Here is a 27900-nt window from a genome sequence, read left to right as displayed (position 1 = left end):
TATGATATGGGCATGATACCGATATCAAATTCATATGTTATCTCCTTTCATATGCTAATCATATGCGTCTCCTTTTTTATGCTTTTCATATGCGAGCTCCTTTCATATGCTAGTCATATGATTCTACTTTTATATGCTTTTCATATGTTATCTCTTTCATATGCTACTCATGTAGTATTCTTTTTTACGCTGGTCACATGCAAGCCTTTTTCGTGAAAACATTTTATGGTCCATCTCTGTTGTTGGTTGAAAAGTGGCATCTTTTTCTCGAAAAAGACTGCTAGAGCAGGCTGGAACAAAAATCATCTTTAAAAAGAAAAACAAATTCAAAGGAATATTGATATTTCCATCTTTATTTTGATTTTTCTTTACAAACGAAACCATTGTGATTTGTTTACATTCAATAATGAGTATGTTTAACAATTACATTTAGGTACAATTTATGTATTATAATTACATTAAGTAACAAAGTTTTACACAGAAAGCATGTGAATTAAAGCTTTACAGAAATATGGAACAATTCAAGAAAAGAAACTCCGAGTAACACACAAAAGGAAGTACAAAATAAACAAGTATCTACAGATTTACATAACAGCATAACATATGTCGTCAATACTAATGTAAAACGAAATTTTGTAACAGAGTTACCAACGTCCCCCAACAAGGGACGTTTTTCACAAAACATACTACATCTTCTTCTATTTTATAGGGCAACAAACTAAAAATGTATATAAATCATTACTATGTATCATATAATTCATAAAACATTATGTACATGTACAAATGTAGTTTGAAAAATGTCTGGTGAATGCTTTCAAATGTTTTTTTTTTTTCATTTTAAGATTTAATGTGATTTTATTCTTAAACTGGCATGGAAAAATAAATACAAATATAATAAAATAGTTTATCATATTAAAGGGAGGTAATTAATAAACAAGAGAGCCATGATGGCCCTATATCGCGCTCACCTAAGTTAAGTTGCTTCCTTGTACAAATTTCTTTGCTAAAGCATCAAAAACAAAAATAAGTAGATCAGTAGGTTATATTCATGTTCACTGAACGTCAGTTTTAAGGTAAGTGTGCAAAATTATACATGTCATCCAAATTTTAAGTCTGTATCTTTAACAAGAGGGTCATGATGACCCTGGATCGCTCACCTGAGTAATATGAGCTACATGTTTCAAATGTCAAACTGATGATTTTTAGAAATTTTTTGGAAGATTTTCCGATGTACAATCAAGTAACCCCTGGGGCGGGGCCAACTTTACTCCGGGGGTCATGATTTGTACAAAGTGTGTAGAAGTCTACTAGGCAATGTTACATATCAAGTACCTAAGCCTTCTGGTTTATTTTTAGCAAATTTATGAAGATTTCCCTATGTACAATCAAGTAACCCCTAGGGCTGGGTCAATTTGACCCTAAGGGGTCAAGATTTGAACAACTTTTGTAGAGGTCCACTAGGCAATGCTACATGTCAAATATCTAAGCTCTAGCCCTTCTGGTTTATTTTTAAAAAATTTTGAAGAGTTTTCTATGTACAATCAAGTAACCCCACGGTACGGGGTCAGTTTGACCCTGGGGGTCATGATTTGAACAAATTTTGTAGAAGTCTACTAGGCAATGCTACATGTCAAATATCTAAGATCTAGGCCTTCTGGTTTATTTTTAGAAATTTTTTGAAAATTTTCCTATGTAAAATCAAGTGACCCCTGGGGCGGGGTCAATTTTAACCCCAGAGTCATGATTTGAACAACTTTAGTAGAGGTCCACTAGGCAATGCTACATGTCAAATATCTAAGCTCTAGGCCTTCTGGTTTTTGAGAAGATTTTTAAAGATTTTCCTATGTAAAATCAAGTGACCCCTGGGGCGGGGTCAATTTTGACCCCGGGGGTCATAATTTGAACAAACTTGGTAGAGGTCCACTAGGCAATGCTTCACACTAAATATCTAAGCTCTAGGGCTTCTAGTTTTTGAGAAGAAGGTTTTTAAAGTTTTTCCTTTCGGTTGCCATGGCAACCAGAGTTCTGCATGGAATTCAATTCTTTGAAATTTTTTTAAAGAAGACCATCCAAGGAACATCCCTGTGAAGTTTCATTAAAATTGGCCTGTTGGTTTAGGAGGAGATGTTTAAAGGAAAGTGTGGATGGACGGACGCCTCACGGACGGACGGTGAGCGATTACAATAGCTCACCCCGAGCACTTCGTGCTCAGGTGAGCTAAAAACAAGAGTAGGTCAGTAGGTCAAGGTCACAGTCGGGTGTTATGAGTTGGGGTCATCTTTTAAATATAATTAAACAGTCTAGGAAATATAATCAGATAATTTTTGAAGTATTTTTTCCTATATAACTCATCAACAGACCCCTGGGGCAGGGCCTCTTTTCACCCATGGGACATATTTCAAACAATCTTGTTAGAGATCAACTAGGTAATGATACAAACAAAATATCAAAGGCATAGGCCTTGGACTTTCAGACAAGAAGATTTAAAAAAAAAATTCCTATATATGTCTATGTAAAACTAGGGAACGCCGTGGCAGGGCCTTTTTTCACCCCAGGGGAATAATTTGAACAATCTTGGTAGAGGATCACAAGGCAATTCTTCATACTAAATATCTAAAGCCTAGGTGTTGTGGTTTCAGACAAAAAGTTTTTTTCCTATACAAGTCTATACAAAACCATGTGACCCCCTGGGCGGGGCCATATTTCATCCTAGGGGAATTATTTAAACAATCTTTTTAAAGGCCAACTCTATGATGCTACATACCAAATATCAAAGGCCTAGGCCCTTTTGTTTTTGACGAGAAGATTTTCAAAAATTTTCCCTATATAAGTCTATAGAAATAATGTGACCCCCACCCCAAAGGCGGGGCCATATTATATCCTAGGGTGATAATTTGAACAATCTTGGTAGAGGACCACTAGAATGATGATGCTACATACTAAATATCAAAGCCTTAGGTCTTATAGTTTTGGACAAGATGATTCTCAAGTTTTTCCTATATAAGTCTATATAAACCATGTGACCCCCGGGGCCATATTTGACCTTAGGGGGGTAATTTGAACAATCTTGGTAGAGGCCCATATTGTTGTTAGATGATGCTACATACCAAATATCAAAGCCCTAGGCCTTGTGGTTTAGATAGGAAGATTTTTAAAGTTTTTCTTTTCGGTTGCCATGGCAACCAGAGTTCTATACGGAATTCAATTCTTTGAACAATTTTTTGAAGAAGATCATCCAAGGATCATCCCTGTGAAGTTTCATCAAAATTAGCATGGTGGTTTAGGAGATGTTGTTTAATGGAAAGTGTGGACTGACACCGGACAGTGAGCAAAGGCTCAGAGTGAGCTAATAAATGAAATGCATGACATTTACATGCTACTACAAAACTTTGTTTTTAAGTAACACACCAGAAAAAAGTTAATTCTACTATTTTTCAATGCAGAACTGCACTACATATCAACCTATTATAAAGGTATTGCAACTAAAGTAATTCTCTATTTACCTATAATTATATACCATAAAGTTATATCCTGTGTTTGGGTTTTGCATTCTGGATTTTTACAATTATCAATAGCTTTTTATATCTACATGTATCATTACAATCACCTTATTTAATAATTATAAACATAATTTCATTTTTAAATTAGTGGGAAAACTGACATAAAGCACATGTATTGTACTTTTATCATATAAAAGAGAAGAAATTTCATGTACACAAAAAAGGTAACTTAAGTGTCTGTGACCTTTGTACATGACACAATGTCTTGTAATGGTTATTATGTATGCAAAGTTATTTAGATATACACCAATGCATAAAAAAGTAACAGACCAGATAAAAAAATACCAAAATGTTTCATCTCTAAAGGTGACCTTAACCTTGAGTTAGAGGTCTGAATCTTACATGCAACAAATTAATTTGTTATGGTGACTGTGGCAAGTTACTTGAATATAGTAAAGTTACTGACAAGACCAACTAGAACTGTGGATGAATATTGCATCATAGCATGAGTCTGTGTTAAAAATATCAAATAATCAGAGAGGTACAGATAAAAATTTAAGTATGAAAGGGGCATAATTTGGTCAAAAATACAAATCAAGAGTTACAGGGATTGTTACCACACATGCAGATGACGATGATTATAAACAACAGCTTTTAATTTCAAGTCATCTTTTAAAGCACCAAAGATATGTCTATAAACGAAGCTTTCGAAAAAAATTAACATGAAAATAATTCCAAGTATAACAACTTTGTGACCTTGACCTTTGGTATAATGGGCCCAGTCCTTGCACATACTTTGTATGCTGGACAATGCTTTATGTGAACTTACAGTAAGATATAAGCAATAATAACAAAGATATGACAGAAAAACAAAGGTTGCCAAAAAACTTTAACATTTAAAATAACCTAAATATAACACCTTGATGACCTTGACCTTGGATATAATTGGCCCAGCCCCTGTACATACTTTGTTTGTATGCTGGATAATGTTTATGTAAAGTTACAGTAAGATATAAGCAACAGCAACAAAGACATGACAGAAAAACAAATGTTGCCAAAAAACTTTAACCTTAAAAATAACCTTAGTATAACACCTTGGTGACCTTGAACTTCGGTATAACAGACTCAGCCCCTACACATACACTTTGTTTTTATACTGGACAATGTTTATGTGAAGTAACAGTAAGATATAAGGAATATTAACAAAGATATGAGAGAACAAGAGCTTGTAGAACACGAAATGCCCCCTTGATGCATTCAGTAATTGCACAAGGGACAGAAATTATTTAGTCACTGAGCATAAAAGTGCTACTGTTCTTGGTCAAGGTGACCTTGACCTTTGACCTCAAAATCAATAGGGGTCATAGGCCCAAGCATTCTCAAGTTTTCATCCATACACATTTTAACTGTTCCTGGTCACTGTGACCTTGACCATTGACCTAATGACCTCAAAATCAATAGGTGCCACCTGCTGGTCATGATCAACCTCCCTATCAATTTTCATGATCCTAGGCCAAATTGTTCTCAAGTTATCACCCTGAAACCATTTAACTGTTCTGGGTCACTTTGACCTTGACCTTTGACCTATTGATCTCAAAATCTTTAGGGGTCATATGCTGGTTATGATCAACCACCCTATCAACTTTATGAACCTAGGCGAAAGCATTCTTGAGTTATCATCCAGAAAACATTGAACTGTTCCTGGTCACTGTGACCTCAACCTTTGACCTCAAAATCAATAGGGGTCATCTGCTGGTCATGACCTACCTCCCTATCAACTTTCATGATCCTAGGCCCAAGTGTTCTTGAGTTATCATCCGAAGTTTAAATGATCTGGGCCATAGTGACCTTGACCTTTGACCTACTAATCTCAAAATCAATAGGGGTCATCTGCTGGTTTTGACCAACCACCATATAACTTTCATGATCCTACACCCAAGCGTTCTTAAGTTATCATCCGGAAACGGATTGGTCTACATACCGACTGACCGACATCTGCAAAACAATATACCCTTCCTTCTTCCTGCCAAAAAACTTTAACCTTTAAAATAACCTAAGTATAACACCTTGGTGACATTGACCTTGGGTATAATGGTCTCAGCCCCTACACATACTTTGATTGTATACTGGAAAATGTTTATGTGAAGTTACAGTAAGATATAAGCAATAGTAACAAAGATATGACAGAAAAACGAAGGTTGACAAAAAACTTTAACCAAGAAAGCTAAGCCGCACCAACGACGGGGCGAGTAGAATAGTTCCCCTATTCTCCGAATACTGGAGCTAAAAATTGTAATGTAATACCTATGTTTATAATTTTCTATTTTGGTATTTCTTTCGGACAATTAAGATTTTAACTGTACATTTCAAAAATCAGAAGAAACTTGTCAACTTTGCAGTAGCTTCGGGGTGTAAAACATTAGTTAATATCGAAGTTTAATTACCAGGTGGACAGGAAGTGAAATAATGTGTCTGCTGTGTTTTCCTGTATAACACTTTATAAACTCAATATACTCTGTGATCGGGGGAGAGACTGCCCAAGTGGCGGGCTAAGGGACTTGTTCCCGCTCTCATGAGCTGAAACTTAATAAGCTTTGTTAAGAGCTAGTTTGAAATATATTTATAATTAAGAAATGTTGTTAAATAGATCAGTAAACAGAACTGTTTTAAAAGACTTATTGAACATTGATTATATTCATGAAATTAGACTGAACATTTATAAGTTACTGTGCATTGCTCTTCGTAGAAAATAAATGTTAGAACTGTCGTAACGTGTTGTGTTCAAGACAAGCTTCAGGTACACAGACCAAGTGTTACGTTACAAAATGACTTTCATTTCTGTACGTCAAATTCAGGTTTTATTTTATCAAACATGCATAACTATCTTAAGTCAAATAACTCTACCTACATTCTGAACAGTCAAGCTAAAAAATGGGACAGGTCAATCAATAAATAAAGGATGCTACAGGCTAAAGTATAAGGGAAAAACTTTAAAAATGTTCCTGCCTGAAAGGATCATTCCTGTGAAGTTTGGTGTAAATCTGCCCAATGGTTTTCAGAAAGATTTTTTAGAAATTGTTGACACACAACAGGCATTGAGCGGTCACAAAAGGTCATCCTGAGCCATTGGCTCAGGTTGTGAGTTAAAAGAAAATAATCCAGGAACATTTTCCCTATTGTTTGATGCAAATGTATTTCAAAATGGAGCAATCCATTTTTGAAATTAATCAATCTTTGAACCGAACAAGTGGGCAAATACGGCGACTCCCTGTTTACTGCAAAAGACAAATCTAATATCTTTAACAGACAGAAAACATGTTTCAATCAGAAAGACATGGTTGTTCTAAGGATGATCGTTTTGTTTAACTGGATAGAAATTTTGTAAACATTTACCAGTCAAACATGACAAGGACTCATTTAAACATGTTAACATGGGAGCCTTATTAAATAGAAGAAAGCAATCACAAAAAGATTCTCAACAACTTCTTTAAATAATTCACAACAGAAAATACATTCTTTTGAAAATAGTATTGAAATGCAACTTAATGATCTTTGAAGATTTAGTAAACTGTTTCTTAAATATGTTTGATGAAAACTGAATCATTGACTTCACAATATGCTTTGTTTCAGTTCTTTTTGCATAGTAATGCTGCACTAAAAAAGTTAAGCAATATTTCGACAGCACAACTTGTGCATATTTCTCAAGATTAACAAAAAAAAAACAATCTGATATGATATATTTTGACAATACATGTAATTATAACCCAATGCCTGTGGTGTATAGTAATACATCAGACTGTAGATATCATGTTACTATTACACTATAAACAATTTGTCTCAAATCTCTTTAACAAGGATTCTTAAAATAATAAGTGTGTCTATAGTGACATACAATATCTAACAAGTTTAAACAGTAAAGCTATGTCAAAAACAAAATGTAATTATTGTTTGTTGAAGAACAATTTATCTAAAACAGAAAAATAAACATTAGTCTGTGTTCAGACCCTGATATTAACTTCTAAGGCTATTCAAATTTTGTGCAATTATATCCATTTTCTTCTCAAAACACTTTTAATGATTAATGAAGCCAAGACTGATAAGGTCAAAATATAATGTGACTTTTTTTAAGATTATCTAATGGGTAGCCATCCCAAAAAGGAAAATATTAAACAGTATCATACAACTTTAAGATCAAAGTTGACTTTTCAAAAGAAATTTAGAAGACTGCAGAGTTGCTTGTTTCTATATGCAATGAAACGTTTACTAGTGAATTGCTGTTCAATCATGGCATTGATGAATCAGGAATTAACAGTACATGATGTGATCATCTGCAAAATTTATCATCTTTAACAAATTTATACATGATACTAATGCCCAACAGTAAAACAGTCACAGCTTATATGTACTATAAATGTGCATGTCAGGGTTAGAATTCAAGTGCTTTTTAGTGAGTATAAAAAATTCATAACATAACTTGTAGACAAATCTAATGTTTGATACACAATACAACTGATGACATAATTCATACTTATTCCATATTATACATAATACAACTTTAAACATTCATTATAACTTTTCATACTTGATCAACAAATTACAACTGTGAAAGCACTCTATACTAAATCCATGACACTGAGTGTACTTTATACTTACTCAATGACACAACTGTAGATGCACTTCATACTTACTCCATGACACAGCTATGGAATTACTTCATACTTACTCAAGTATAAAACTGTGGAGGTACTTTATACTTACTCCAAAATACTACTGCTGGCATACCTCATGCATATATACTCAACTAGTTAGCTACATAGACATATTTCACACTGCCACTTACTCCATGACACAAAGTTCTGTTATCATACTTTATAAATACTACACAATACGACTATAGTCAAACTTCAAGTTCATACTTATCCCACCATACATCTGTAGACATACTTCATACTTACTCCATGATACATATGTAGATATACTTCATATTTACACCATGACACATCTGTAGACATACCTCATACTTATTCCATGATACATCTGTATACAAATTTCATACTTATCCCATCATACATCTGTAAACATACTTCATACTTACTCCATGATACATCTGTAGACATACTTCATACGTATTCCACCATACATCTGTAAACATACTTCATACTTACTCCATGATACATCTGTAGACATACTTCATACGTATTCCACCATACATCTATAGATATACTTCATACTTACTCCACCATACATCTGTAGACTACTTTATACTTCACAATACAACATACTGTATAGACATATTTCATACTTATTCTACGATATAAACGTGGTTGTACTTCAAAAGTACTCCATGACACAATTGTGAACGCACTTCATACTTACTCCATGACAATGCAGGGATCACTTTTGGCAGATACTATAATGAGATTAATTCCCATTTGCCTTGAATCAATGAGATTTTTGACAAAATGAATGGGATTTTTTCTTTTTATAATGAGATTGTACATCGGCGGACAGCTTTTATTACACTGAATTTAAGCAAACACCTGTTTATTTGTAAGAACAATTATCTTGTAAATAAACAAAACAGTTCCTTACAGAGACACCATTTACAACTCTAAAATTCAGTGCCAGGAATTGCTGAATAGGTTGATGAAAGTTGTAACCATGCCTTGGGTCCACATGCATTTTTCCCTTAATGATTTTACTTCAAAGCTGCTTTGTCAAAGTTGAAGTTCAGTTGTGTTTTAATCTTTCTGGACTTGATACACTTCCATTAGGTCAAAACAATTTTAAAGTCAAACTTATTTATAACCCTACCCTCAACCATTTCGTTTAGAAATTCGGGCGTTCAGCGTTTTTTATGAAGGGACTTCACCGGCGGTTTCTCCACCATCTTGTTATTCTCATCGCTATTCATCCGCGCGAATAGAGGCAGAAAGTTTGCCCTTCCAAATGCTTAAATTTCTGTTTCAGTGGTATTTTGAAACATCGCGAAAACAGATTATTTTTGTCTGGTAGTCATAATCATCGGACGCTCTATGGAGATAAAAGCGAAATTCAAGCGCCTAAATGAACGTCATACGAAAATTAAGTAACGGCAAGACCGCATTGCAGCGAAAAGTTGCAATTTCGGCAAAAGATCTACAGCCACGCGGATGCGATTTTTAAGCGCATTTGAGCAAAATTTATGCGATTTTCACCAAAATAATGCGAGAATATCACGAAATCGCGACCAAAAGTGATCCCTGCAATGTATTCATAATTACCATAGATCTACTTTAATATATCTTTAATATACTTACTCTACAATACAACTGCAGTCACACTTCATACTTACTTACTCCACAATATAATTGTAGAAATACTTCATATTTACCTTCTTACGCCACAATACACAAGCAGACACAAATAAAATATCATGTTGTAACCAGGCAGGGGTGGCAAATTCAGTTGTCCGTATTGCCCAGGTTGTCCCAAAACTTGTACGGACAAGTGAAATTTGACCAGAATTTACTATATTTATAACTATCATACGGACAAGTAGACAAGAGCTGTCAGTGGACAGCGCGCTCGACTATTCTCAGTGCTTGATAGTATAATATAAGCAATGAGTAAAACTTTAACATTACAATAAGCATATTCTAAGTCGAAAAGGGGCCATAATTCAGTCAAAATGCTTGATAGAGTTGCCTCCTCCTTTTTACAGACTGGTGTCATGATGGTAAACACGTATGCAAAATATGAAAGCAATATCTCAATGAACTTTGAAAATATTTGGGGTGGTACGCTAACTTTAACATTTGTGTGACGCTCACACCAGGGCGAGTAGGATAGTTTCCCTATCCTTCAAATAGTCGAGCTAAAAATAGCAATTGGCAAAAACAAGCAAGTCAAAATCAGATTCTGCCACCTCTGCCAGGCTGCACACTATGTAAAAACATCATCAATTGTGCGTATCATGTAAAGCACCATGAATGAATACATATTTACAGCAGATCGAAACAGAATGTCAAAGAAATGATAAATGCTGTCGATTCCATTTAAGTTAGCACCAGCAAAATTTTGTGATACTGAGTTTGGGCAAAAGTCACATGCACATTGCAAGTATGCGGGCTTAATTATTCCAACCCTGCATGTAAAATGATTTATTATCACACACAATTGTGACAAATGCCAATTTCTTGGCATTGTTTTCAAAATAATCGGAATACTGATATAGGCTCAATATAGGGTCAGCCCTTTTTTTACGCCGATTTTGGGGCCGAACTTTGGCCCCATTCCCCAGGCAAAATAATATACTTTTATCCCCAACTGCACTAAAAAATTCCCCAATTGCAAGTCGTTTTTATCAGCGAAAATTTCCACCCCCGATGAATAAATAGGTCCGAATGTATATGCGTTCTAAACACCGCTTCTAGAAACGCCGCAATCGGAACATCTCAGATATTACCGTTAGCGTCGGTCATCGGGAATTTCCCTTTCCAAAGAAAAGCCTTTCCAGAATTTCTGATTCGCGGATATATTTATCTACAACAATCCGATTTGCGGATATTTATCTAATAACAAGCCGATTTGCGGAAGTAATGAACGAAAAAATCTGGAAATATTGTTAAGTCGAACGGCTCACAAATAATTTGCGCGATCGTGAAATGATTTCAATCGCGGTCGCGTTCATTTCAGTCTACGCGTAAACATTTCGGTCTGCCCAACATTTCACTTGCGTTCATTTCAGTCTATGCGTAAACATGTCGGTCCGCCCAGCATTTCACTCGCGTTCCTTAAATTTCAGTGAAGAAAGTTTGAGATACAAATGAACTAAAGCAGTTCCTTTGGTTCTTTCAGGTGCCCAATGTAAAGCATTGATACATGGGGATGGATTTTTTAAAGCACCTCCCAAGTGCTTCAAAACAAAGTGCTAATCATACCTTTAGGTGGTATTTTCGCTATACAGTAATATGTATGGACTAGATTGTAAATTGAGATTTATATATAATGCAATTAAAAGCATTTAAAAAGCTTTTTAAAAGTCATAAAATAAAAAAGGACAACCCTATTTTTGATAAATGACCTTATATTAAGTTTGAAATACAAAGGTCAAAAATAAAGAACTAAATATTAATGCTTTATAAACATCTAAGTAGTGAAAAATGCCCATTAAAGGGAGATAATTCAAAAATTGCAAACTATTAAAGGAATAATTTCATACATTGAGCAATTACTTTAGCTTTGAAATTGTTCTTGAAAAATGATTTAAACATTTTAATGACAAGATTAAAAACTATTTTTGATTCAATGTGATATTAGGACAAAATGGTTCAAGGGCAAATTGCTTGGTTAAAGTATAAAATGAAATAGAGATTTAAAAAAAACAATGGCTTCTAATTCTGGCACTTTACAGTAGGGTATGAAATGGTCCCAAGATTTTGCAATTGGCTTAAGTCATGGCAAAAAGTGTGAAACAGCCAGGGGAGGCCTTGATCTTACTCAATCTGTGTGTTTTTGTTGTTGTTTTTTTATATATATAAAAAATTCCCCAATTTGGTATTTTACGACGCAAATTTCCCCTTCTGAAAGGACCCACCACCCTTCCCCAAAACCATAAAAAAAGGGCTGAGGGTGTAAAAAATTGTTTGTTTCCGACATCCCAGCCTATCTTAAATTTTTGGCCCGACCCTTTAAGTTTTTATAGCCTTGGAGAAGTTTTTTCAACTTTTTAATAAAAAGTTGATAAGCTGAATTTATTATGCTTTAAACATGGCCAGTAATGTTAGAAATCAACTTACTGACGCTCTAAAGGCATAACCCCCCTTATTTGTATTCATTTTTTGACACAAAAATGATTTCCCAAAAGTTTCCCTTAATAAATTTTTTTTAATTTTTTTTCCGTCCTACCTACCCTAATTTTTTTAGCATGTTACCGGAAACAAAAATTTTTTTTAGTCTTTGCCCAAAATCAAAATAATTTAACTCGTTATTTCGTATTAGGCCAGATATGATACATCTGATTTCCATAGATATCAAGCATTTCTGACACCGAAGTTTTGATTGACTGCTGACATGAATGCTAATCCAGTTAATTACCAGTATCTCATTCTGCACTATTGTAACAATTAAATCTTTGCAGACTTTGTTCCTGGCCTATGTAGAATTTAGAACACTCTGTACTGTAAATGTAGCTTATAATTGTCAGCTTTTTCCACTTGCCCAAAAAATATGTCAAGCATGCATTTAGACTTCCAAGTTTATATACTATTCTTATTCAATTGTTTTAACTGTGACCAAATATTCTGGTAACAGGACCATTTGAAGCACCCCTTCAGGCTCCAGTGTCTCTGAAAAATATGTTTGTGTGATTAATTAATCATTTTGTTGTTCATGCATGTTTAAATGAGGGCCAAGAAATAGTAACAAAATTAAAAATTTAGAGTGAAAAATATAAAACATAATTAAAAATTTAATGAGACTGTTTGTGTTTTCTTACTATTCAGTAGAGTTCAATGTCATTGCCTAAAAAGAAAATGAATCACCGCTGTATACACTGTAAACATTTGAATATAATCTGGTTTTTATTCTACAATATATTTTTTCATGTTGACAAAGCGTGCATAATATCATTTGTGTGTAAAGATCAATAGAAAAGAAATGGGTACATGCATAGTACATGCATGTACTTATGGCAGAAAAGATATCCTATTAATAACTTTGAAAATATGGAAGGTTACTAAATAAAAATATATAGAGTCTAAGACCATTTTCTTCATATAAACCACACACAAGTTTAAGACCTCATAACTTCAATCCAGGGGTCGTGAGTTTGAGCACCCGACTAGGGTCACGACCATGCCTTCTCATACGACACCACTGCGACCAGTAGTGGTTTTGTCCATGAAGTGGACACGCGAGTGATTCAAATAAATTTTAAGTTTTCATCACAATAGAGCTCACATATCTAGTATAAATGGGAAACTTACTTTTTTTCATCCATTCACATGAGAGGCTGATTCTGCTAGATTGCACTGCACCATGATAAGTTCTTCTCTATCTTCCGTTGACGTCAAACCCCTTGAGGGAACGTTTGCAAGAGACTGAGAGTTGGTGGTCACCAGGTCCTGCCTCAGGCTGTGGAACCTCCGCTCATATCAAAATAGCCGCTAATGGCGCTATCAGATTCTTGATCAAAAGTGGATGAAGATATTCCTGGTTTGCCCTGCAGCTAGGCAGTGAGGGCACAATGCTAAGTTCCATTACCTTAGTTCATCTTTACTGTTCAAAGAGCGTAAAAACATTATCTGTACCCATCATTTTCAATGGGCTAGCAACTAAAATAATGTCACCTGGATACGCACATCTTGAAAGTTTGTTAAACCGAATGACTCAATTTCCACCAGCAGATTACTTTATCTTGACATTTCATTGTAGATTTTACATGATGTAACATTCTTCTAAACATACAGTAGATGACAACTTCATCTGCGGCGCTTCCTGCTCGCCTTTACGGAATCAGTATGGTATCGCATAGATCTATCATGATTGCCCTTGATTCAGTCAGTGCGTAGCCTTTAAGCTGACCTGCCATTTGTCTTTCTTGTCAGTAATTTGTCAGTGCGCTGCTTGAATTGTTGTGGATGTAATTTCGCGTGTATGTCATCCATTTGTAAACAAACGCTCAATTCGGAACAACTCGGTTTCCATCCGATATTCAGTTTCAGTGCCGTACCTGTACCGGATACGGTGTTCGGAAATAGGATATTTTTAATGTAGATCTATACATGGTAAAAATAGGTTTTTATGTGTCACAAATTTTATTAAAGACGCTACATATATATGCACCAAACCGCTGTTATTGCTTGATAACAAACTGAACTTTTTAATTAGCCTATGTTATCAAACGTGTTTTTGTTTCTTTGTAACTTACGTTGTAGTCGGTCGTCATATGATAAATATTTTGACATTTGTATTCTTATTGCAATTAGTGCTGTATTTTCAAACTTACTCATATCCGTTCGTGTTTTTTTTTTCACAGTGTGGCAGTATAGTGGAACCTTTCTTAAAGAACAGCTATCAGATAAAAGTTAATTTCTTTAAGTTCAATGCGGAGATGTTTTTTTTTTTTTTTTTTTTTTTTTTTTTTTTTTTTTTTTTTTTTTTTTTTGTTTAAAGTGATTTTCTAATGAGAATAATTGCTATATATTAAGTTAACAAAATATTTAATATAATTACATGGAAATCTGATAGGCCTATGTTTAATATCTAATCCTATTCAGTTACTTATCTTTAATTTACCAGATTTATGTCCTATGCCTACTTAAAGATTGAATTAAGCACGCAATCATGGTAACGGTAACTGCAAATTAACAGTCGGACTCCCTTGAAGGTCGTTCACTTTTCACGCGGGTTAGGGGCCTAATAGCTGTACAACTTCATGAGTTAACATGGATGTTTTTCAATTGCGACACCAAAATTTCTCAAAGTTGGATGAGTTTCCGGTTTTCAAGGATTCCAGTTTATAGCGGTTTCAGTGTATTTTGCTTGTCTCAATTCTCTTTACAAATCTAGATCTAGATAGTGCTGACGCTATGAAAAATATTGAACTGTTTCATTAATTTGGACACGGCAATGTACAACGAAACTCGATATTATATCATGTCGTGGAATTGTCGACTGTCGACATAAAATGCTTAACCACGACACACGACATTCAACGCGACACACGACAACGAGCAACGACACACGACAGTCTGTCGCTCAAATATCGCAAAATTATCGCATGTCGAGGTTATTTAGATCAAATGTTGTTAATATTTTGCTTTCAAAAATTGGTCATTTTCAATCAGATATTATGACAAAAGTACTAAAGATGTATTAATAAATATTACATGTATTTGTAGAACTATTTAATAACTATTTCATAAAGGCTCAAACCCGACCATAAGAGTCGTAGGCCTACAGGCTCGAACATGGGTGCCATGTCAAAAAGTAAAGAATGCACGACAATACACCTTATTTTCCTAAAAAAAAGTTCATCAACTAAGGCTCTGAAGTAACACGCTTTGGTGTATATCAATTATTTCTACTGAAATAAATAGTTTCAGTAAGTTTTGTCTGTCTGTACGATCTGTAGACTGGCGATAGGGACCATTTAATTAACGCTAATTCTCATCGCATTTTTTCGAAAAATTCATCAATTTCATTTTATTATAAAAAACGTTAGGAATATGTTATAAAACTGAAATTTCTTTTAATAAGTAGTTGGAAATATTGTTTAAACGAATATGAAAAACGATTTTCTTCCTCGACGGACACACCGGGAACATTTCCTGCATGAACTTTAACCTTTTTGACTTAAAATATTAGCCGTAAAATAAGGAAAAACTGCGTATAAAATATTTATTTTGGGTAAATAACTGCAAGGAAATACTTGTTTTGATAGAAATGTCAAAATCTGAAAGTTTGTGACAAGAACAAACAACATATGTTCGTCCGTCTGTACGTAATTTAGGATAAAAGCTGTGTTTCCGTAATTTTCTGTACGGAAAAACGTCCGTGTTTTTCATTAACTTCAAATAATTGTAGAATGTTCCAGTAACAAGATATGTTTATGAAATAACTTTTATGATTAAATCTAATACATTGTGTAAAGAGATATATAACTTGTATATTTTTACCGCCTACAGTTTCGTCGTGGGACCGTCTTAAAATGTATCATTTTTTGTGAAAATATGCATTCTTTATAATTATATTAAATAGAGAACAGAGAGGTGAGCATTGTCAGAGGAGTCATATCTTTATAACCTGATGTCTGATTTTAATAAATGAAACATTGTTGCAAAACAAACATTGTCCCTAGAGAAAACAGGTCAAGTCGGGTTCGAACCCGGTCAGTTAGGGGTCAAGGTCATAGATCAAAGTCCGGTAATATTCTCAAAATGTGAACTATTCTGTAGCGATTAGATGCCAAAGAAGATCTTTTTAGCAGTATATAGCGTAGCCGCAACTTCGGTGGTGTTGGGGGCGGGGAGAGAGGTCGCAAAATCGTCCGATTTTTGTTTTTGTTACAGTATCAAGTTTCAAGGAAAACAGAACATAGAATTATACCGAGAACTCATCAAAGTGCACGGTTTTCGCCTTAAAAATGTTTTTAGGGGAGATCCCCTAATTTGCCAAAGCCCACGCACCAACCGCTTTGTCTGTTTATGCATTTTACTGCTTGTCCGAAAAATAAAGTTTTAACATTTAAAGGGGCTAAAAATCGCATCTTAAACTCATTAGTTTGAAGTTAAAATTACAAAATCTTTATTATGGAGATCCCCCAACTCCACCCTCATGATTTATGACCCGCGCTGCATGTATTTAGGCCATTCCATCTAAAAAAGACCAAAACGCGCAAAATCACATGTAGCTCTAATTCTGAACAGTTCCCGGAGGAGTATGTTGTACAGATCATCATTGTCTCCGCCATTTTGTTTTCATAATGCAATAAGATATGTATATGGTTTTCATATCAAAAACATATGGGTCTCATATGGACAATATTTCATATGATTTTCATATGTTAATTGATTCATATGAGTAGCATATGAAAACCTTCATATGAAAATCATATGAAATAGTACATATGAAAAGCATATGATCGTATTACGATATGATTATCATAAGAAATTCATATGAATTTCATATGGTAATCGTTTCATATGAGAATCATATGTGGCGAAATTGGCTATGTAGCCTGCTGCCAGCAAGTGATTCTGCCTTTGTGACCAGTGCAGACCAAGACCAGCTTGCACATCCATGCAGGCTGATCATGGTCTGCACTTTACGGTTTTCAGTCTGTAAATTTCCAGTGAACTCCCCTCAGAATAACAAGAGCCATGTTAGACATGGCCAATCCCCCCGCCGGGCATATTATAATTGAGCGCTAAAGTTCCTGGCAAGTTAGTGTCTGAAAGTATTCATTTTGGGAGAAGCTTTGAAAAACCGTTTAGTTGTGGTCCACATCAGGGGTTTTAAAGATGTGGAAGAAAGAGTTATTCAGTGATGAGGTGGTTTACTGCTAAATTTTATTAATTTTCATGAACAGTATAGCTGTATGATGTTTTTCTATATGGCTACTGTAAAAAGAAGGAATGGAAAGCTAACAGGGAACAGGAGTGCCAGAATGTCACAATATATGCCCGTCACAGCAAATTTCTTTACTCTAGCAGCTGTATTTGCAAATGGAATTTTAATTTTGTGGTTGTTTAGTAATCATTGTAAGTCTTTTGTTTTTCTAAGTCCACAAAAAGACTCCTAACCAGGTAGAGATGTCTTAAAATACACCTAAAATTGGAAAGTAACATCCAGGTTGTACCACAGAAAAGTGGTCTTGTTTTTTCCCTGTGGTCAATTATAAAAATGTTACAACATAAGTTATTTATAGTAACAACTAACGGAAGTTAATCTTTAAAAAAAAAAAAAAAAAAAAAAAAAAAAAAAAATTGTAAATCCACACAAAAATCTTTACTAGGTAGAGACTGGTCAAAATACACCTCAAAATTGGATGTAGCATGCATGTTGTACTACTGAAAAGTGGTCTCGATTTTTCCCTATGACTTAGTAATGAAAAAGTTACAATAAAAGCTATTATAAGTAACAACAAAGGGAAGTAATTCTAAAGAAGGGAACTGCGCATGACACTTCGTCTCATGATGGTGTATAATTGTGCCAAGTTACATCAAAATCCCTCCATGCATAAAGAAGAAATGCTTCGGACAAAGTCATTCTTGTATCTGACCTTTGGCCTCTAAGTGTGACCTTGACCTTAGACCTAGGGACCTGGATCTTGCGCATGACACTCTGTCTTGTGGTGGTGAACATTTGTGCCAAGTTATATCAAAATCCCTCTATGCATGAAGAAGAAGTGCTCCGGACAAGGTTTTCATTCTTGTATCCTTTGACCTCTAAGTGTGACCTTGACCTTAGAACTAGGGACCTGGTTCTTGCGCATGACACTCCACCTCGTGGTGGTGAACATTTGTACCAAGACATATCAAAATCCCTCCATGCATGAAAAAGATATGCCGCGGACAAATCTTTTTAAGAAAATATGATCAAGGGGAATAACTCAAAAAGTAGGCAAGATAGAGTTATTGTTCTTGCACACTGCACTTCCTCCCAATGTGTTCTATCAGTGTATGAAGTTTGAAGAAAATCCCTCCAGTACTTTTGGAGTTATGCTCCGGACAAAATTTTTAAAGAAAATATGATAAAGGGGAATAACTCAAAAAATAGGCAGGGTAGAGTTATTGTTTTTGCACACTGCACTTCCTCCCAATGTGTTCTATCAGTGTATGAAGTTTGAAGAAAATCCCTCCAGTACTTTTGGAGTTATGCTCCGGACAAAATATTTTAAGAAAATATAATAAAGGGAAATAACTCAAAAAATACGCAAGGTAGAGTTATTGTTCTTGCACACTGCACTTCCTCCCAATGTGTTCTATCAGTGTATGAAGATTGAAGAAAATCCCTCAAGTACTTTTAGAGTTATGCTCCGGACAAAATTTTTTAAGACAAGAGGGCCATGATGGCCCTATATTGCTCACCTGTTATCATTGCACTTGAGGACAAGAAGGTCCTCAGAAAAAATATCTTAGTCCAAAGGACAGTAACAACAAAGGGAAGAAATTTAACCAAAAAGAAAAAAAAATTCTTACAAGGTACAGATATGTCAAAATAAACCTAAAAATTGGAGGTACCATCTATGTTGTACCACAGAAAAGTGGTCTCAGTTTTTCCCTACGGCCAATAATAAAAAAGTTACTAAATATAAGCTATTTATAGTAACGTAAAAGAAAAGTAATTAAAAAAAAAAAATTATTGTAAGTGAACAAAAGAAGGATCTGCCAAATAAATCTGTTGACATAAATGAAATTTCAGATCAGTATCTTCATTAGTTACGGAGATATACCCATTTTAATTTGAAATAAAGGGAGGTAATTTGACATAAAATCAGTCTATAGTTATCTACCCTGATTGGCTCAGTCCAACTAATGACAATAATGAAATTTCAAATAAGTCCTATAAGTACTTACTGATATAAATCCATTTTGATTACAATCAGGGGAGGTAATCAGATATAAAATAACTCTGAACCTACGCTTGGATCTGATTTGTCATGGAATCCAAGAATTATTGTTGCTGAAGTTATTTTGGAAGTTTGTATCAAATAAAACCATAAATGAAGTCTCTATATGGCTGCAAAAGCCAAAATAGCCAATTTTGGACCTTTAAGGGGCCATAACTCTGGAACCAATGAGGAAATCTGGCCAGTTCAAGAAAGGAACCAAGATCTTGTGGTGATACAAGTTGTGTGCAAGTTTGGTTAAAATCGAATCATAAATGAAGCTGCTATTGTGCAGACAATGTCAAAATAGCTAATTTTGGCCCTTTCAGGGGCCATAACTCTGGAACCTATTATGGGATCTGGCCGGTTCAACTAAGGAATTAAGATCTTATGGTGACACAAGTTTTGTGCAAGTTTGATTAAATTCAAATCATAAATGAAGCTGCTATTGTGCAGACAAGGTCAAAATAGCTAATTCTGGCCCTTTCAGGGGCCATAACTCTGGAACCCATAAAGGAATCTCGCCAGTTCAAGAAAGGAACCAAGATCTTATGGTGATACAAGTTGCGTGCAAGTTTGGTTAAAATCAAATCATAAATGAAGCTGATATTGTGCAGACAAGGTCAAAATAGCTAATTCTGGCCCTTTCAGGGGCCATAACTCTGGAACCCATAATGAAATCTCGCCAGTTCAAGAAAGGAACCAAGATCTTATGGTGATACAAGTTGTGTGCCAGTTTGGTAAAAATCAAATCATAAATAAAGCTGCTATTGTGCAGACAAGGTCAAAATAGCTAATTTTGGCCGTTTCAGGGGCCATAACTCTGGAACCCATAATGGGATCTGGCCAGTTCAAGAAAGGAACCGAGATCTTATGGTGATACAAGTTGTGTGCAAGTTTGGTTAAAATAAAATCATAAATGAAACCACTATCGTGCAGACAAGAAATTGTTGACGGACGCACGGACGGACGGACGGACTGACGACGGACGAAGGGTGATCACAAAAGCTCACCTTGTCACTATGTGACAGGTGAGCTAAAAATATGATAAAGGGGAATAACTCAATAAATAGGCAAGGTAGAGTTATTGTTCTTGCACACTGCACTTCCTCCCAATGTGTTCTATCAGTGTATGAAGTTTGAAGAAAATCCCTCCAGTACTTTTAGAGTTATGCTCCGGACAAAGATCGTTGCGGACGCACGGACGGACGGACGCACGAACGGAGAGCATTTCTAATATCCCCTTCGCCTTTGGCGGGGGGATAAAATAAATGGTACCGCCAAAATTGAAAGACGGACCAATCCATTTTAGAAATTTAGCAGGGTAAAGGTTAAAAATGTTCAGCTGCGAAAATCAGTGTCATATTCAACAAACTGGAAGAAAAATTGCTAACTACAATTAATTTGTATCTTCACTGCCATTTGCAATGCACTATTTTCATAATTTTTTTTTCTTGATAATCTTATCATACTAATTACAATGACATTGTTTTCATACTGAATCCGTTATACGTTGCATGTAATAATTTACTCACTCGTGGGATTATTCTGACGGCATATAACCTCTTTGTATTATTCAAAAATATTTCTTAATCACTTTGAAAATTTGTAAATTATATACAAGTCAATAAAATAATCAAATATTCCTTTTTTACTGATCTCTGTAGCAGTGTCATAGAAATTACATTTCATGAGAAAAAAGAGGTTGTATTACACCTACTAGTACAAGTATCATCTTTGTCAATTTTTAAAATTCCTTTGACATTACAGAACTGTCAAATGGTATGATGTAATCGTGTAATATATAGATGTAAACTACTACTCACAGAAATGTGCTGTAGTGTGTATTCAGCTGCAGTTTTGTCCTGTCCACTTCCTTCACAGAGGACAACTTCATGTCTATTTCATGTAGGGGAGAAGCCATCTTGAAATCCTGTAATACAGTGGTCACAAACTAATGAAATATGTGATAAAACTTACATAAACACACACAGATAAGAAAACAAGTCACAAAATACTGTTATTTGTACATGCAGTCCACTGTTACAGTAATAATTCATGTAGTAATTTAAACATTTTAGTACATGACTAATACTTCAGCATGGGAAAATCTGAGCTCTGCCTTACAAAATAGAGTAACTGGAGAATGATGACAGACTAGTTTCTGGCAGTTTTCTTACAGAGTTAGAAAACTTCACAACTTGAGAAGCAGACATTCTCAAGTTTGGTAATTAAGCAACAAGTGGTTTAAAGTGCTTAATACGCCTGTCACCAGAGTGGCACTGTAAACAGTATTAAGCACTTGTACCGCAGCCACTTTAATGGATAAAGTCTTCAAACCAACAGTTTAGTTGACATTTCTTTTCACAAAGTGCATGCCGAAAAAATACTTTTTAGTTATGTTTCTACTAGGGATGGGAACGAATACTGAAATCAATATTCGAATATTCGGTTTGCCATATTCGAATATATTCGAATATTCGGTTTGTTTTAATGGAAGCTTTAAATTCTTATTAAGTGATTGGCATATACACAACGTATTCATTTGTTTAAAGCGTGGATCATCGTAAGTAATAAGGCCAAAAAATATTTGTTTCGGGTAACCCGATCCTACCTAGCTAAACCGGCCGATCCTAGCGTTTTATTTCACGATTCTGTCAGTATAACCATGAATATATTTAACTAATTCAGTGTTTTAGCTTCAAAATGATACAAAAAACCAAAACGATTATAATTTAGACCGTTGCAATTTTATCTAAAAATAGCAGGTCGTCCCATTTAAACACGTGACGCGCTATTGTATTACCGCCGCCATTTTGAAAATTTTCAATCGGCGTGTAAAAATCGTCGTGTAAAAAGCAAGTAAGGCAGACATAAACCTCCTTCAACATGAACGTATGCATCAATCATATGTTATTTCTTGATCTTCTTATAAAGTACTTCAAAATTTAAATCGAATACGGCCGATTGCGGATGAAAACCGATTCTGCGGATGGTCTGAAACGTCGTACAAAATATTGTGAAAAGATCGGCAATAAGTTTGGTATTGTTTTCGAAAAAAAAAATCTACAATTACATAAAACAGGCGCCAGTAAAAATGAACAAAAGATAAAAAGATATCGCATTTACGCCTAATACAAACTGTTAATCCTTAGCGATTACCCCAGGTAATTATGCATTGCAGTTTTCTTGTTAATTGGACATCTTTTGACATGCATCTGACACATTGACGCCTGTTGCAAACTGTTAATTCGTAACGATTGCCCCTGCCAATTATGCATTGCTATTTTTTTGTTAATTGGACATCTTTTGATACTCGATATACAAACATGACATGGTTTTATTCTGTAGAATTAGCATGCTCATATTGCCCAAAATCAATGATACTTATTTTGAAAAAAAAACAAAACAATAATTTACGAATATTCGAATTTGATTTTCATATTCGAATATTCGACCGATTTCCGAATATTCGAATATTCGAATATTCGTTCCCATCCCTAGTTTCTACAGAACCAAAATTTCATTTAATAATATTTTAAAACAAATACAGATAAAAACACAGAATGGCTGTTCTCATTATACTCAGAAAAACAAATATGAAAATTACTCTTTATTTCCACCTTACTACATATCATGTTCAAACTGTTACAATGTAAATTGCAAAACAGTTCACAATACAGATTTCACTTTCTGAGTAAGAAATTTCATGGTGTTTGACTATGGTTCCATGGTTTATGTTTGTGGAAAGAAACTACCACAGAAGAAACAAAAAATTACCGCCCAGTGGTAATGGTTTCACAGTATATATAACTGATCCTGTTATAAACAGAGTCATGTTAGTGCCCAAATAAGGAATAGTTCAGAAGTGGTGTAGAAAAGTGCCTTATATGAGTGCTATAAGGAAGTAATCAACCACATTTACACAAGGGCATGTAGAGGCCAGAAGTATTTCAGGCAACCACCAAGCATGTCAGAAGTCTGGTGTAGACTTTATATTTTCCTCAATCTAACTGATTACCCATATTAAAGCATTCACTCAAAGACATTCATACATCAAAAGCATGTATGAGTCAAAACCACACTTCTGAATGCCCAGTTTTTATATCAACTGTAACATCTAATTAAGATGATCGTAATATAACGATTATCTACTCTTGGAAATAAAACTTGCATAAAATGTGTTTATTAAATGGAAAAGCGGGACAGGTTGTCCAAAATTAACATCTAAACACAACAGTTACATCAGCATTCCAGTAGGAACAGCATCTATATGTCTTGAAAACAATATAGAACTTCTGTCACAGCTATATTAGCCTACACCTCCTGGTAGTAACAGAGATATTGGATATCACAGCTACATTTACATAGTATTCTAGTAGTAACAGACTTAAAATCCTGTATCACAGCTACACTTATATAGTATTCTGGTAGTAACAAGAGTCAGTGTCCTGTATCACAGTTACATTTACATAGTATTCTGGTAGTAACAAGAGTCAGTATCCTGTATCACAGTTACACTTACATAGTATTCTGGTAGTAACAAGAGTCAGTATCCTGTATCACAGCTACACTTACCCAGTATTCTGGTAGTAACAAGAGTCAGTATCCTGTATCACAGCTACACTTACGTAGTATACTGGTAGTTACAAGAGTTAGTATCCTGTATCACAGCTACAGTTACGCAGTATTCTGGTAGTAACAAGAGTTAGTATCCTGTATCACAGCTACACTTACACAGTATTCTGGTAGTAACAAGAGTTAGTATCCTGTATCACAGCTACACTTACACAGTATTCTGGTAGTAACAAGAGTTAGTATCCTGTATCACAGCTACACTTACACAGTATTCTGGTAGTAACAAGAGTTAGTATCCTGTATCACAGCTACACTTACACAGTATTCTGGTAGTTACAAGAGTTAGTATCCTGTATCACAGCTACATTTACATAGTATTCTGGTAAGATTTGAATTTGTGGAATTTGTGTATAAGGGTTTAACTTCAACAATTTATCAGTCATATTTACAATGATGTGTACTGAAGACAATACAGAACTTCTGTCACAGCTACGCCGCCTAGCAGTGAGACTTGTAGCAGTGAGCCCAATGCAAAAACTTTACAGTGTTGACATGTGCCACTATACCCCACCCTGTCACATTATATTGACCCCTCGTTGATCACTCCTAGTACTATTCTTTTAATGCTGACCCACAAGCAAGGAAGTTACTAGTACCATTTTATTAACTTTGCCATAGTCATAGGTATACTTACATCATCATTTTGGTAGTAACAGAGTTTATGTCCCTTCAAAACAACATAAAACTTGTATCTGTTCTTGTTAATCTTGATCCATGCCTGAAACAAGTCAGAACAATTCTCTTTACAAGTCACCAAACACCAAATACACATAATTATTTTAAATGTTTGTAGCGATATGATACCCTTTTTATCAGAATCTCAATTTTGCATGTCTCTATATCATTCAATTATTTTTACTGCATTCTTAAACAACCCAAGATCTTCTTAGCAGTACTACAAGCTGTTCATGATACAAAACTGATGGAAGGCCAAATGTCATTGGCCAAAATGTCTTCTTGTTCAGCTGGCAGTGTAAGCTGCAAAAACATCATATGCTTGTTGATACTTAGTCTTCAGCATGAAAGTATCATAATTTCATCATGCAATTTTTGTATTTATAGGTAGGCATAAGTGCAAGACAATTATATGAACTTTGTTCAGGGGAAACAGACCTGTGATTTTGTACATTTTAAACAGAGAAATATTTACATCAATGTCTGGATTGGCCATATCCCCTCCTGGTACCTCTCCTCCTTTAGGCTTCTGTAATAAACATAAAACAATGTAACAAATATTGAATTTAATAGTATATCTGTAGAATTTTCTGAACACAACAATTCCTTAAATTCCATTCAGCTGACACTCCACAGTCAAACCTGCAAGTTTCTAGCCACATAAATGTTATCAATGAAATGAAATAACAGCCTCTTTGGGCAAAGTAATGTGTTCTTCTTTTCCTTAATATACATCTTTCAAGTAAAAAATGTTACATATTGAATTTCCCCTTTAAAGCAAATGTATATTCAAGAGGAAACATTTTCTAACACATCAATTCAATTAGATTTCCTACATGCTTGTAATAAATAATCACACATTTACAATAGTTAGGTAACAAATTTATTGCCTTTATTTATAACAATATCTGAAGAAAGTAAATAATTAAAATTGCAAGTTTCAATATTCTGACAAAAATGATTTACTTTCAATGCAAATATTTTCATCTTCCTGTTCTAAATCACAAGAGATGAGACTTACATTTCAAGAAACAATACAGACTTACATCATATGTGATTATAGCCTCCATTAGTGTGTTTGACCACATCTTGCAATCATCTGTTTAACAAAGATAAAGATATATAAAATCATATCAAATAATAACAAGAGCTGTCCGTTAGACAGCCAAGCTCGACTATTCGAAATATTGTCACAGAAGCAGGAAATTATTACCCAAAATGTTAAATATCAAAAGAGTTTTAAGTTCGAAAGGGGACATAATTTGACCAAAATGCATATCAGAGTTATGGGACTTGATGCTATCAACTAGTTTTATAACCCCGAAGAAACATGTTAAGTTTCAATTCAATATCTGCATTAGTTTTGGAAACAGTAACTTGCATGTAAACTTTAACCAGAATTTTCTAAGTCCAAAAGGGGGCATAATCTGCTCAAAATACATGTTAAGAGTTATGGAACTTGACCCAGTGAGGTTTGTAATTGACCTTGAAAAAGAATAAATAAGTTTCAAAGCTATATGCCTTTTGGTAATAGCTGTATGTACTTGCACGCAAAACTTTAACCAGAATTTTCTAAGTCCAAAAGGGGGCTTAATTTGCCCAAAATACAAGTCAGAGTTATGGAACTTGATTCTATCAACTAGTTTTATAACCCCAAGGACACATGTGAAGTTTCAATTTAATATCTGAATTAGTTTTGGACATAGTAACTTGCATGTAAAACTTTAACCAGGGTTTTCTAAGTCCAAAAGGGGGCATAATTTGGCCAAAGTACATGTCAGAGTTATGGGACTTGACCCAGTGAGGTATGTAATTGATCTAGAAAAAGAAAAAATAAGTTTCCAATCTATATGCCTTTTAGTAATAGCTGTATGTACTTGCACGCAAAACTTTAACCAGAATTTTCTAAGTCCAAAAGGGGGCATAATTTGGCCAAAATGAAGGTCAGAGTTATGGGACTTGGTGCTATCGACTAGTTTTATAACCCCGAAGACACATGTGAAGTTTCAATTCAATATCTGCATTAGTTTTGGATATAGTAACTTGCATGTAAAACTTTAACCAGGATTTTCTAAGTCCAAAGGGGGCATAATTTGGCCAAAATACATGTTAGAGTTATGGGACTTGACCCAGTGAGGTAGGTAATTGATCTAGAAAAAGAAAAAGTAAGTTTCCAATCTATATGCTTTTTAGTAATAGCTGTATGTACTTGCACGCAAAACTTTAACCAGAATTTTCTAAGTCCAAAAGGGGGCATAATTTGGTCAAAATGAAGGTCAGAGTTATGGGGCTTGGTGCTATCAACTAGTTTTATAACCCCGAAGACACATGTGAAGTTTCAATTCAATATCTGCATTAGTTTAGGAGATAGTAACTTGCATGTAAAACTTTAACCAGAATTTTCTAAGTCCAAAAGGGGGCATAATTTGCTCAAAATACATGTTAGAGTTATGGAACTTGACCCAGTGAGGTTGGTAATTGACCTGGAAAAAGAATAAATAAGTTTCAAAGCTATATGCCTTTAAATGATAGCTGTATGTACTTGCATGCAAAAACTTAACCAAGGTGTGACGCCGACGCCGACGCCGACGCCGACGCCAGGGTGAGTAGAATAGCTAGACTATTCTTCGAATAGTCGAGCTAACTAGAAAATGCTTTTGTAAAAAAGCGCATGTCTCCCCCAATGCAAAGTCCTATAGGCAAGAAGTCATTAGGAGTCAGGAGGGAAAGTCAAAGAGACACTGATGGTTGGCTGCAATAGGGATCATCTACTTGGCATGTCCAGTCATCCCGCTAAATTTCAACACTCTTGGCCTAGTGGTTCTCAAGTCACTGTTCAGGCTCCTGTGACCTTGACCTTTGATCAAGTGACCTCAAAATAAATAGGGGTCATCTACTCTGCATGTCCAATCATCCTATTAAGTTTCAACATTGTAGGTCAAGTGGTTCTCAAGTTATTTCCAAAAAATGATTTTACATGAACAGGCCACT

General features: G+C 34.8%; 1 protein-coding gene and 1 long non-coding RNA gene across 12 annotated transcripts in view; both read right to left on the bottom strand.

The window, feature by feature from the left end:
- Positions 1 to 27900, bottom strand: part of LOC123556315 (arf-GAP with Rho-GAP domain, ANK repeat and PH domain-containing protein 1-like) — a 166433-nt gene that overhangs the window by 58090 nt on the left and 80443 nt on the right. For all 11 annotated transcript variants that reach the window (XM_053542542.1, XM_053542545.1, XM_053542549.1 and 8 more), the window contains 4 exons: positions 25956 to 26008; positions 25385 to 25438; positions 24869 to 24952; positions 21423 to 21529 (listed from right to left, as the gene is read on the bottom strand). In XM_053542542.1, coding sequence (XP_053398517.1) covers positions 21423 to 21529; positions 24869 to 24952; positions 25385 to 25438; positions 25956 to 26008 — 298 coding nt within the window. The remainder of the gene's footprint in view (positions 1 to 21422; positions 21530 to 24868; positions 24953 to 25384; positions 25439 to 25955; positions 26009 to 27900) is intronic.
- LOC128556843 (uncharacterized) lies at positions 336 to 17038 on the bottom strand. The gene is made up of 2 exons (XR_008370864.1): positions 13469 to 17038; positions 336 to 12827 (listed from the first exon to the last, which is right to left on the bottom strand). It is a non-coding gene; the product is annotated as an uncharacterized LOC128556843 (long non-coding RNA).

The sequence above is a fragment of the Mercenaria mercenaria genome, chromosome 5, assembly GCF_021730395.1.
Source record: "Mercenaria mercenaria strain notata chromosome 5, MADL_Memer_1, whole genome shotgun sequence".
Taxonomy (NCBI): domain Eukaryota; kingdom Metazoa; phylum Mollusca; class Bivalvia; order Venerida; family Veneridae; genus Mercenaria; species Mercenaria mercenaria.
This window is presented reverse-complemented; position numbering and strand designations above follow the sequence as displayed.